Below are 13411 nucleotides of genomic sequence, written 5' to 3' on the forward strand. Positions count from 1 at the left end.
AGTAACCTCTCACCATCAGGTGGACCATGTGCTCGTCTGCCTACAAGGGCAATAAAAAAAAGAATAGAATACACACTCCTATTAGAATTTATCTTAATATATTACTTAATCTTCTTTCTCTCTCTTTACCTAATCTTCTGAGTTTGATAATTGAGCACACATGTACATAGTACCTACATATATCTATAATGCTATGCAGTATAGGAACGTCACTAGCATTCCACGCACGATCTTGACCATTCTTTGGCACACCCAAGACATATTTGTATAGGATTGGTAAGAATGGAACGTATGGAAAGAGTGTGGAACGAAGCGTTAAGAACTCGCCGGATCTTTTCAGTGGGTCGAGATTCCGATCCGGTAGTAGATTCATTCGCGAAGCAACTACTGTTGAGTTTCTTGGCCTCCTTTGGAGGCGCTCGGATAGCTGTTAGCAAAGCCTACCCCTCCTGTCTGAGCCCTTGCTCGCCCACCTGCCCTGGTAAAACTGGAAAGGCCTCCGGGCCACCAGTAATCTCTCAAACATAAAAAGGAGCTTTAAGATGTGATTGAGACAAAACAATAAGAAATGTAAAAGAGAATGACACAGAATAGGAAGATAGCGAAGACGATTAAAATGAGCAAGGCGTAAAAGGTGTCTGTTGATTTTTTATTATTTATTATATTAAAGAACATTTTAGAAAAAAAAAACAGATAAAAGTGTAACAGTGGAATAGTTTTATTTTATGCGCCGCGATCCCAATTCTCCATAAATGTAGTCGTTGTAAGCTACTATCAAGGAATTCTATCGAAATTATCATTAGAATAACGCAATTCATAAATAGATACAATTACAATAATATACAAAACAAGTAACAAGTTTTTTAATTTATATAATATAAAATCCCACTCGAAAGCATGCTTTACGTAAGATGGTTTTTCTTAAAATAATTATTTTGCCAACACGTATTGTGGCGAGCACTAAGTCCTTGTCTTTCCTTTATTTTAAAGGACAAAAAGAAAAAAATATTCTGTTCGCGTATTGTGCGCACTGCACGCATTACATGGTACGCAGAGGATCATTAATCATCGTTATACCCAACCGAGATGAATAAGGACGCGTGCTATAAACGTCATATTAGCAGGGATTTGAACTAAATATTGAGCTTAACACAAATATGAGTAAAATTCGTCGGTGTTTCCATTAGGTACAAGCAGAAATATAATATTTGTTGAGTGTTGACTTAATAATAATATGGTTTATTTACAATTGCATCTGGAGATGATTGAAAGTATGGTTTGTGAGGCATTGTTTTTTTGGTGGTAGGACGCTTCATGACAGTGAGGATTTCGTGAAGAGGAATGCTGTTTAAAAAAAAAAAACGTAGGTATTTATATTTACAGGCCGCTGAGTTCGAACAAGCTCAAATATTTATTTCACGTTTCACTAAACTTCCGAAGTTGCGAAGCGAAACGTGACCGCGATGAGTTTGATCAATAATGGAGTTACCAAAACAACGTAAAAAGCGAAAAAAAAAAAACATTCCCAGAACTCTACGTATTAATTGAATTCCTATAAATATAATGGCCGGTAAAGGAAAAGGAAAGAAAAAGGAAAAGAAAGATGCAGATGAAGGTAAATAATAATATTTGAACGCTTTCTTTAGGCTTTTGTTAAATATACTGGTCTGATATTTTATTATTATTATTAAAACGTGTGTCCTAACGTCTACTAAGCTGATTAGTGTTATGACAACTCGTTCAAACAAAACCTAAATAGAATTTTAGATGCTGTAAGTATCCGTGAATTGCGTTGGCCAATATATTATTATGTATATACGGTAAGACTAACCCACATCTGCCTTACCGCTACTTATTGCTTTCTGACGCAGTATTCATTCAATAAAAAATACAATCTCAAAAATGAATTAATCATTCAGTGTGATAGAATTTTAGTGTACCATATTATAAAGTGCCAGTGTGTAGATATGATATGAACGTATCGTACCTAATATTAGTTCGGTGAAAATTTAACTTGCAGTAATATTTTAGGTGGAGACAAAAAGAAATCCAAGAAGGGGGCTCCGCGTGGGAAAAAAGGCAAATCCAAAGGCCGTTGCAATGTTGACATGCTGACCGAGGCTGCTATGGACAATGTGTACTACGCGTGCCATAACGTACAGGAATTGCTCCAGGCTAGAGGATTCCATCCACCAGACTTCAATAAGAAGAAGAAAAAAGGGAAACGTTAATGTAAATTGTGGGTTTAAAAGCAAAATATCGGAGGTGCTTTTTGCAAAAGTCGTTTAATAAATGTTTGTTGTTTTATATTTTCTTGGGATCTGGATCTTTAGATCAAGTGATGGCATAGAACACCTACAGTGTATTATTTATTGAAATCTCCGACGTCGAGTAATAAACTGTATGCACATCAATTTGGTTTCTTCATTTAGAATTATTCAATCGACTATTAAAATTTATCGACCAAGGAAGATATACCTATATTTACTCATAAAGGGAATGTATCATAAACCATGTATTGAATGTTCAAATATAATAATACAAATTACGTAATAATTAAAACAATGGATTAACATAAAATTTAAAATGGATTGATCAGTGAATAAATTTTCCAAAGTAAACATAGGACATATTTTATTCATTATTAAAAAACGTTTAGATATAACCATATTATATTCTTTAAATTTTATTTATTGATTTCCTTCTTTTAAAACTTTGTGAAAGCAATCAAAGCAATGTCATGTTTGATTCATCCTATTTTCTTTCAACATTAACCAATGATTTACATATAAAATATCATTGACATTAACAAAACTAATCAATGGCGTTGACAATTTGAGAAAATATATCAAAACCAAATTGAAGTGGTGAAGTTTAGATTTAAAAAAAAAATGGATCACAAGATTACTAGTAAATTACATGTTGCATACAAATGTATGTTCTAAATTCTTCTTTCCTGTATTATTTTTGTTGTATTTTCTAATCTCATAATTTCTTCAGGTGACGCAAACCAAAGGTGAAAAAAACGCTATACATTTTAATTATTATTTATTGCGTATTTATAAACATACTTTATCAATTGACATCAAATTCTTAAAGATAATTCATTTGCTTTATCAAAACTATCTACAGGAACATGAGTTTTTTTTTATCCTATCTATGCTGATAGCCTTTAGAGGCTATATCAGCGTTACCCTAGCATGTAGGTGAGCTCTCGGGGCTCAAGCCGGAGGTGCTGCTAACACTGGCCCTAGCAAGAGCAGTACTTCGCAGAATCTACCACCGGAAACGCGACCCACTGAGAAGATCCGGTGAGAAAATCAGTGGGCTGTGTCTAGGGGTAAATTTACTAGCCGAGCCTTTCGTCGCAAGCGACGGGTTCGACGAGGATGGTGATCGGTGCTTGAGGTACCTAAAGGCACCGTGGATCGGGAGGATCCGTAATAAGGTGTTTAGGGCGACGTCGACTGTTTACCATTCGGTCCACAGGATCGGGTATGTAATTTCCGGCGGACACGACAAGAGGGTTTTCGTGTCGTGCCGCCTTCTCAAAGTAGCGTATTGATGCAGACTGTATATACTTACCTGAAAAAACGGGACTGAATGACTTGAAGGGGCTTCAAACTAGTGCGGGCCGCGTGAGCGAACAGTACACTTGCGTAGTAGATGACCGGACGTATGCAAGTTTTGTAACGTGTCACCTTATTACGAAGAGACAATTTACTTCGCTTGCAAATCAGGGGATAGAGGCGTCAACAGTCTAATAACACCTTCTCTAAACTTAAAGATCTAAAATGGTACCAGCTGTTGGAATAGATCTGGGAACAACATATTCCTGCGTGGGAATCTTCCAGCACAGCAAAGTGGAAATCATAGCTAACGACCAAGGTAACAGAACAACACCATCTTACGTCGCTTTTACTGAGACAGAGAGATTAATTGGAGATCCTGCGAAGAACCAGGTACCTAGAGTATATCTCACCAACCACTATTACTACTGCTTTAACGATAAGTATGATCTAAATGTAATAATAAGTTTAAATATCGTGCAGGTGGCGATGAACCCAAAGAACACAGTTTTTGATGCTAAACGCCTCATCGGACGTAAATTCGGTGATCCAAAAGTACAACAAGACATAAAGCATTGGCCTTTTCAAGTTATTTCGGAAGGTGGTGAACCAAAAATTGTCGTCGAATATAAAGGGGATACAAGGAAATTCGCTCCTGAAGAGATATCTTCAATGGTTTTAACGAAAATGAAAGAAATTGCTGAAAAGTTTCTGGGTGGCGTCGTAAATGATGCAGTCATCACTGTACCGGCTTATTTTAATGATTCTCAGCGTCAAGCTACAAAAGATGCCGGTGTTATCGCTGGCTTAAACGTTCTTAGAATCATCAACGAGCCAACAGCAGCAGCTCTAGCCTATGGACTGGACAAAAATTTAAAAGGTGAAAGAAATGTTTTGATATTTGACCTTGGCGGAGGGACTTTTGATGTTTCAGTACTTCAAATATCTGAAGGATCTCTATTTGAAGTAAAATCAACAGCTGGAGACACACATTTGGGTGGTGAAGACTTTGATAGCCGAATGGTAGATCATTTTTGTCAAGAGTTTGAAAAGAAATACAAAAGAAAAATTAAAGAAAATCCTAAAGCTTTAAGAAGACTTCGTACCGCTTGCGAAAGATGTAAAAGAACATTATCTTCAAGTACTGAAGCCAGTATAGAAATAGATGCATTACACGATGGTATAGATTTCTATTCTAAACTGTCAAGGGCTCGCTTTGAAGATTTATGTTCGGACTTGTTCAGACAAACTCTTGAACCAGTCGAACAAGCCCTAAAAGATGCAGGATTCAATACAAGAGAAATACACGATGTTGTCATGGTGGGAGGCTCTACTAGAATACCAAAAATCCAACGATTATTGCAGGTACACACGAATGCATTCTGCTTTAATGACTTGCAATTCCTCAAGAATACATAAAAAACAAATTAAATAATTTTCTTGCAGGATTTCTTTGGTGGTAAAACGCTAAATATGTCCATCAATCCAGACGAAGCTGTAGCGTACGGAGCCGCAGTGCAAGCAGCCATTCTCACTGGTAGCAAAGACACACGTATTCAGGATGTGCTCCTTGTTGATGTGATCCCATTGTCTCTCGGTATTGAGACTGCTGGGGGTGTCATGACACGCTTGGTAGACAGGAACTCAACGATACCTACCACACAGAAGAAAATTTTCACCACATACGCTGATAACCAACCTGCTGTGACTATTCGGGTTATTTCCATTAACACATTCTCCGTTCGTCACTATCAAAACGAAACGACCGACTTAATGTACTTTCCTTTGTAGATTTACGAAGGGGAACGTGTTCTGACCAAAGATAACAACCTTTTGGGTACATTTAATTTGTCTGGAATACCACCAGCTCCAAGAGGAGTACCACAAATAGAGGTGAATAATGTCTTACTATAAGATTGTGTGAAATTTTCAACTGTAAACTACAGTCTTATACCATTTATGGCAGAAGTATACCACGGTCGATATGTATACGGTGGATGTCAGTTAAGATGGGAATTACTATGCTGCCTAATTCCGCAGAAATACAATGATCGATTTGAAATGTAGGGATGCTGCTACTTAAATTCAATTGAGAGTCCGACCCCATATATCACTAGCAAGTTATTTATTTCAATTTCGGCTTGTACCAGGTAACTTTCGATGTAGATGCCAATGGCATCCTCAATGTTAGCGCTGAAGATAGAAGCACTGGTCGTTCGGAGAACATTACAATTTCAAATGACAAGGGCCGTCTTAGTAAACAGGACATTGAAAATATGCTTAGAGACGCGGAGAAGTTTAAAGCCGAGGATGAAGCTATAAAAAAGGGAGTTGAATCGAGAAACCGACTAGAGGGATACCTTTTTGGATGTAAAGCAGTAAGTAGTTTGAGACTACCTTGGCCTAATAGTAATAGGTAAGACACTCGGTGTACTTTGGCAGAACACATTTATTATCTGACATTGTTATGTACAAATATGTACTGGTATTGATTTGCATACAAATTATAGGAACTTACATATAAGTTGTATGTTTGTTTCAAAGATTGTTTCTAGGCTAGGGTCGATTCTCGGTTTCACCATTTTTTTTAAAATCTTATATTTTCTGTGAGTTTGTTTGTTCGCGATCTATAAATTCGCCAATGATTATAATTTTTTTTTTTCTTGTCATGGGCTGCTCCTTTTGTCTGTGCAATAAAATACAAATAACAGTTACTATAATCAAATTTATACCCACAAAAAAAAACTAGAAAAACAAAGCCAAAAAAGTCTTCACGATTATCAGGCGTGATTTGTAGTACTGACGGTTGCTAGGGTGGGACAGTCAGGGGGTGGCACCATTCGCATTGTGATATACATGGGCTCCGATAAGCGTTTGCCGCAGGCCGTGAGCTCGGACATCCATTTGTCCTGTTTTAAAAAAAACCATTTGATAGGCAGTCGAAAACGCCGGTGAGAGACTGACAGAAACCGAAAAGAACGCAGTTATAACAGAATGCAGTGCCCAGCTGCGATGGCTGGAAGCCAATCCTGACGCGCCAGAAGCACAAACCGAGCAACGCCTCAAGGACGCCCAGAGAGTCTGCCAACCGGTGATGATGAAACTCCATGGAGCTGGAGGAGCCGGCGCTAGACCTGCTACTTCTGATGGACCGAGGGTTGAAGAAGTTAATTAACCGTTGCTATACTCAAAATCGATATTTGAGACTGCCAAGAAACTTACTCACTAATATAATCACGCAGTGAAGTTCACGTTAGGCACATTCAAAAACTTGAACACAATCTAATTAGGCTTAATAGTAAGATGCCCTACCCAAATCATTGGGTTAAACATCAATACAGCTAATATAGGTAAATTCAGAAACTATTCGCCTCCGGAAAGGGGTGTGACTTGTGGAATAGGATTAATGCGAGAAAATTCGTTTTTCCGAAATAGGATCGTCATCAAACCCCATGTGCCCCAGTGTTTATTTTTAAACCCAATTCACTAATAACTAAAGCAGTTGCTGCCTCAGTGCTGTTTCTACGCCAATGCAACCAATATATAATCACTCATATACGTATTTATAATTTTTAGAATTATTTTCAACTTGTACTATTTTCTCCGAAACACGTGTCATCCTAATTTGAAAAACGACATTAACATACCATTTTTTAAGCCTGGAATAAATAATCGTTATTATTTTCTGTGACGCTCACGCCCCTGTGACTCTCGCTAAATGAATGAAAATAATATTTCTTGAAACTACTTGCACGCCATCTATCGTACGTTGACGGTACTATGACAGAAACTTTGGAGTATCAACAACTGTCCCAAGTTTCTTAACAATCGAATGGTTGTCGGAGCCAAACATTTCAATAGATAAACGCCGAAACCTACTTTGAGACATGAGGTCTGAATCTCAATTCTATTCAAAGACTAATACCGTTCAAACGGAAACAATTTGCGGCAGACACAGGAAATTACACAGCTTTATCAGTAGTTGAAAATTTTTGAGCATTTGACACAGCAATATTTGACTAGTCCTAAAAGAAAATTTGAAGTCGAATGGTTTTATAGGGTCAAAATACGTATTTCTACTAACTAAACTAATGCAAAAAGTCGATAGACTACTGCTACGCTACTACTACACACGACTACTAATAAACTGAAGGGTAGAATAAACAAAAACAAGTATCATAAAATCATTTAATACAAAAATAGTATAACAACCACAAATGGGATCATTGTCATTTTGGTGTCCTACGTCTTGTTCGTTCATTTTGTGCAATCTATAGCGAACTATTTAGGGTGCAGGGGAATCCCTCGTAGGCGAAACGATCAAATTTCATAAAGGCGATCTTTAATTCATGATACGTTATTCTCGCCTATTTCAGCCGTGAAGCAGTAATGTGTTTCGGTTTGAAGGGTGGGGCAGCCGTTGTAACTATCTCAAGGTGCGTTGCGCATTTACGTTGTAGATGTCTATGGGCTCCAGTTACCACTTAACACCAGGTGGGCTGTGAGCTCGTCCACTCATCTAAACAATAAAAAAAAATCGTATATCCGCTATTTAAGGCACACAAAACATTTGATTGTACCTAACTAAATAAACGCTATTTATTGCGTAAACTATCTCACGGCCCATCTGGCGTTCTATGCGGAGCCTCATCAGAGCGTGGCTGCTGTCGCCCAACTTGAGACATGAGGTCCAAGTCTCGGTTGTATAACGGCAGAAATTTCGCACCATTCCGGTGATGACAACTAGTTGATGGCACACCACCTACCAGTTCAGCCATCAGACCATCGTATAGCAGCGAGACCGTTGAATCGTTATGCCCTGAATCCCAAACACTGGTAACATTGTTCTTTTTCTAGAGCGTCTCGAGAGGAATCCCCACCCCCTCCCCTCCCCCTTTCCCCCCACACATCCTTTATTACGAATTTACGAATAATAAGTATAATTTCTTACTTTGATATATTTTCTTACATTTAAATCTAATATTTTGTGGTTTACAAAGCGTTTATTATGAGTAAATGACTTTTGTGTTATATAAATTAAAAATCTCTAAGACTGCGTTAAGACGCTGTTTGCAAGGAAATTATTATAACGTTTCTCTACTAGACCGTGTGCGACTTACTAGTTACTATTGCTCCTTATAAAATTAAAAAGTATTTTGTAATGAATACTGGAGTGCATATGTCGGATCGAAACTTTAGCTGCCTACAAAAATTCGCTAGAGGCGCTGTCTGCATTGTTTCATTATCTGTGCGTATTTTTATTTATTATTTTGAGTTTGCATTTTATATTAACAAAATGTACTTATTAAACAAGAATAAAGCTTACAACATCAACTTAACGTTAACAGTTTGGATTTAATTTATAAAACATTTGACTAACTAGGTATTTTGAATTTAACAATACAGAGTCGGTGAGTATACCATCATTGCTAAAATTTGTGCGCCGTCCTCAAAGAATTTAATAAATCAATAAGAAGCTACATCAATACGCAAATAAAAAAATCTTATATAAAAAAACGAGTATATTTTCTCATATGGTAACTTTTTACGAATACTTCCTAAACATTAATCAAATAACCCGAAGGTGATAAAATAAACTGTCTATTCGCACCATGGCTTCATCGTTAGTCTTTTTAATTATATAAAGTAATTCTCAATCATTGATCTGTACTCATAATAAAGTATTTACTTTACGAACGAATAAAAAATTGTACGTAATATTCAGTGTTATCTGCAACGTTACGTTATTAGGAATCGATAAGTGGTTTGATAACTACCCTACTTTAACACTTTTACGACGACTCTGTTTTGGTCTAGAAGTGGGAACGCGCGACCACCTTGCGTTATGTGGTCACTGGACAACATTCATGTCACAACGAGCCAAGTCTCTATTGTAATAACGACTACGACTTCAGTGTGCTTAGTGCGAGTTTTTTAACGTTCTCGATAGCGTAAAAGTCAACTCAAATTTGTATGGTTTTTTTTTCTTTTTTTTCATTAGATGGGTGGACGAGCTCACAGTCCATCTGGTGTTAAGTGGTTACTGGAGTCCATAGACATCTACAACGTAAATACGCCACCCACCTTGAGATATAAGTTTTAAGGTCTCAGTATAGTTACAACGGCTGCCCCACCCTTCAAACCGAAAAGCATTATTGCTTCACGGCAAAAATAGGCAGGGCGGTGGTACCTACCCGTGCGGACACAGAAGAGGTCCTACCACCAGTAATTACGCAAATTATAGTTTGGCGGGTTTGATTTTTACTACACGATGTTATTCCTTAGCCGTGGTGGTCAATCGTGAACATTTGTTAAGTACGTATTTCATTAGAAAAATTGATACCCGCCTGCGGGATTCGAACACTGGTGCATCGCTACACACGAATGCACCGGACGTCTTATCCTTTGGGCCACGATGACTTCAGTTGGAACGTTTGCCTACGTTTGCCGCTAGGGGCGCTGTTCCAGCTGCACACAAAAATGAGTAAACTTTTACGCTATCGTTAACGTTAAAAAACTCGCACTAGGCACACTGACTAAGACGTATTGACTGTTGAACTAGGCAGAATGGTGATGAGTTCCGGTGCGTGACGAGACGTTCCACCGCGTATAAACTACAAGTGAACCTCGGTAGGCACGTTCCTACAAGGCCTCGTGTTGTACGATTATGTGACCAATCTCGAAGTGCGATCACGTAGTTTGTAACTAATTAAGCCATAAAAACATCGTTGCTGCAACTATTCATATTTCATTTGAATTTTTTATACGAAATTACACCTTATCCCCCTAGTATTAGAATTCATTGGACAAACATACAAAATGCACCGAAAACAAAAAATCTATAAGAAACCCGCCTCTAAATAAAACCCTGTGCTGTAAATAACGTCTTACACTTAAAATAATCACAGATATGCCCGCTAAATAAATTAATTAAATTTAAATTATATATTATATTTTATATATTTTTTACTAATCACCTTACTACCAATACTAAATAATTAAAACTAAGATGTTTGTTCATTAATTTTCTAGCTTCATCATTATATAGTTAGTCGCGAGGCAGTAACATCCAGTTGATCTGCCTGGCTACTTCTCCGGCAACACCGTCCGCGTGGTGTTGTTTGTCAGATGTCGCCAGTCAATTTCGTTTAGAACCAATTGACATTCGGCTTTTGAGTTATTTTAGTTTCGACACACAACAGAGGATAATAAAGCAATTGTGGTCGATAATCCTAATTGAAATCATGAAATCGAATATTTTCAAATTGACTCTCATATCTTTGTTTTTTTCTTTTAAGGGATTTTATGACCTGGTAACTGAAACCTTTAAGTCATGTCTTATTTTAATTAATATTCATATTTTTATGGGAAAATTATATTATGGAGTGAAATGAAATGAAGATGATTAATTTGAGACATTAATCAACTGGGATGAAATTAAATGAAATGAAATGAGATGATACGGGATGAAATATAATCTCAGTAAAATGGTGGTCATTTACTAAGATTTTTTCAGTGGACTTTTTGGAGGATCCTGAGAAGCTACGTCCAGCGGCTTTGTTTCATTTTCCCACGTTTGTGCACTTTCACAGATATTAAACAGTTAATAAACCACCATTATTACACATTTAAACCTGAAGAAACACTAAATAGACAAAATAAAACAAATCACACAACTTCACTCCTCGCGTTCCCGCCAAAAAGTATCTTTGATTGTTTCTCACAATGTGTTGTTATCTTTTAAATTCCCCATAACTTTAGGGATTTTTTTTCCCTACAAACTTACTAATAAATTTCTACAAATTTTCCATGTTTTTCAATAGAAATCGACAATTACATTATATCATTGACACGAAAGGCGGTTTGACAGTCGGATCGTGGCTGGCGAACACGTTTAATAACTCTAATTGATAAATCATTCGTTCTTCTCAATCTTAATAGAATATGTGTTGTAATTGTACTAAGCGCGTATTCTTCACAAGCTCTTCAACATTTTCTCTATGAAAGCACCTTGAATTTGATCGGCCCTGAAAATTTTAAAATGCTTTTATAATTTGACCGGAGCTTTTCCACACCCTGTATAATATATTGTATAGACATACGTATTATATATTATATTTATACTATATTTCCACTGAAAAACTATTCGAAGTAAGTCTTTTGTGATAAGCAAGCTTAAGCAGCGCTTAAAAGAGATTAAGAGAAAATATTTTTGAAGTGAAACTTCCTTATCGGCGTTGGAAAAAAATTTACCGTCACGTTTTTCGGTTACGCGTCACATTTTTCCGTTACGCGCCATCTGTTTTGTATTCATGTCTATGATAATAAAATCCTTTTGTTTAAACTTTATCTAATTTAACTTTTTTGTATTCATGTCTATGATAATAAAATCCTTTTGTTTAAACTTTATCTAATTTAACTTTATTTAACCAATTTCTAGAAAGTTGCATGTAGATCATTTTTCGAAAAATAAGGCCATAAATAAGTTTCACTTCTTACGTGTGTACACTAGTACACGCACACATTTATTTAATTGCCTTTATAGGCAGAGGCAAAGGAGCGGCCCATTTGACGGTAAGGGTATACCGATTATTCGACGCCGACAGACTATTACTATTATTCTTATTTGTTGGCTGCTGTTTTGGAAACTGAAACATAGTCTTGGTGGTAGTGGGCACTGGGTCAATCGTGAATAAAGATGTCGCGAATGAGCTCCCGGCTCAGGGCTGCCTATTATAACACAGCAGTTTTAAGCGTAGGCGGATCACAAACTTACTTAGAGCTGGTGACGGTGTGCATCAGGTTGATGATGTACCGGGGGCAGGCGTCCTCGTGCATGACGCGAGCGTGGAACAACAGCCCCTGACACAAGCAATACAGTATCTCGACCAGCGGCAGGTTCGCCGGTAACATCTCGCGCTGATACGCCCACGACGCCAAGATCTGAAATATATTGAATTCAAACGTTCTCGATTACCGATTTGCTTGTTGTCATTTTATGACTGCCTGTAATAGAATGATTATAATTCTATACGAATTTCGGAAAAGTTATTTTCGGGAAAGAGTTTTAAACGAATGGCAACCCTGTTAAATTTTTTTTCTTTTTTATTGCTTAGATGCACCTGGTGTTAAGTGGTTACTGGTGCCCATAGACATCTACAACGTAAACGCACCACCCACCTTGAGATGTAAGTTCTAAGGTCTGAGTATCGTTACAACGGCTGCCCCATCCTTCAAACCGAAACGCATTACTGCTTCACGGCAGAAATAAGCGAGGCGGTGGTCCTACCCGTGCGGATTCACAAGATCCCACTCCCAGTAATTACACAAATTATAATTTTTGCAGGTTTGATTCTTATTACACGATGTTATTTCTTCACCGTGGAAGTCAATCATGAAGATTTCATAAGTACGTATTTCGTTAGAACACCGGTGCACGGCTACATACCAATGCACCGGACGTCTTTTCCTTTAGGCCACGACGACTTCAAAGATTCATTTCGCTTGGATGGATAATATGGATGTCAGGCCTTGTGCCGCTAATGAATACGTACTTGCAGGGAGGACGTGATCGGGGCCAACGCGATCGGCGTGGAGGGGGCCGCCCTGAACGCGGCGCCGGCGAGGAGGCCCGCGGGCAACGCGTAAGAAGCGCTGTCCCTGCCATACGCTCGACACAGTGCACAAACCACCAGCTATAAAACAACATAAAAACATAAATTAATCAATCCACGCACGCACGCACTCACGCACGCACGCACGCACGCACACACACGCGCGCATAATGACACTAGACCGCAGCATCTGTTCACGATTTAACCTAACCTAATCTATCTTAAGAA

At 37.8% G+C, this 13411-nt stretch overlaps 3 protein-coding genes across 7 annotated transcripts in view; 2 read left to right on the forward strand and 1 right to left on the reverse strand.

Annotated features, from left to right (window-relative positions):
• The window catches only part of LOC101740488 (transmembrane protein 135), a 37736-nt gene that overhangs the window by 8625 nt on the left and 15700 nt on the right, over positions 1-13411 (reverse strand). For 2 of the 3 annotated variants that reach the window (XM_038011678.2, XM_004923490.5), the window contains exons 7-9: positions 13124-13264; positions 12346-12512; positions 7744-11596 (exon numbers count right to left, since the gene is read on the reverse strand). In XM_038011678.2, the coding sequence (XP_037867606.1) occupies positions 11545-11596; positions 12346-12512; positions 13124-13264 (360 nt within the window). In that variant the 3' untranslated portion in view covers positions 7744-11544. Of the gene's footprint in view, positions 1-7743; positions 11597-12345; positions 12513-13123; positions 13265-13411 lie in introns of those variants that run through there. The other variant, XM_038011679.2, reaches the window with a different exon arrangement.
• Positions 1211-2293, forward strand: LOC101745559 (small lysine-rich protein 1). The gene is made up of 2 exons (XM_004923522.5): positions 1211-1615; positions 2032-2293. Exons 1-2 carry the CDS (start codon positions 1564-1566, stop codon positions 2229-2231), a joined length of 252 nt encoding a protein of 83 aa, XP_004923579.1. The 5' UTR covers positions 1211-1563; the 3' UTR covers positions 2232-2293.
• LOC101740629 (heat shock protein 68) lies at positions 2752-8914 on the forward strand. Of its 3 annotated transcripts, none has more exons than XM_038011676.2 (7): positions 2752-3016; positions 3788-3962; positions 4053-4934; positions 5016-5273; positions 5361-5462; positions 5720-5947; positions 6505-8914. In XM_038011676.2, exons 2-7 carry the CDS (start codon positions 3795-3797, stop codon positions 6742-6744), a joined length of 1878 nt encoding a protein of 625 aa, XP_037867604.1. In that variant the 5' UTR covers positions 2752-3016; positions 3788-3794; the 3' UTR covers positions 6745-8914. The 3 variants fall into 3 exon arrangements, with proteins under 3 accessions (XP_037867604.1, XP_004923548.1, XP_037867603.1); XM_004923491.5 differs by having other exon boundaries at positions 2754-3016; positions 5016-5285; XM_038011675.2 differs by having other exon boundaries at positions 2754-2934; positions 5016-5285.

This window comes from Bombyx mori, chromosome 6, assembly GCF_030269925.1.
Source record: "Bombyx mori chromosome 6, ASM3026992v2".
Taxonomy (NCBI): Eukaryota; Metazoa; Arthropoda; class Insecta; order Lepidoptera; family Bombycidae; genus Bombyx; species Bombyx mori.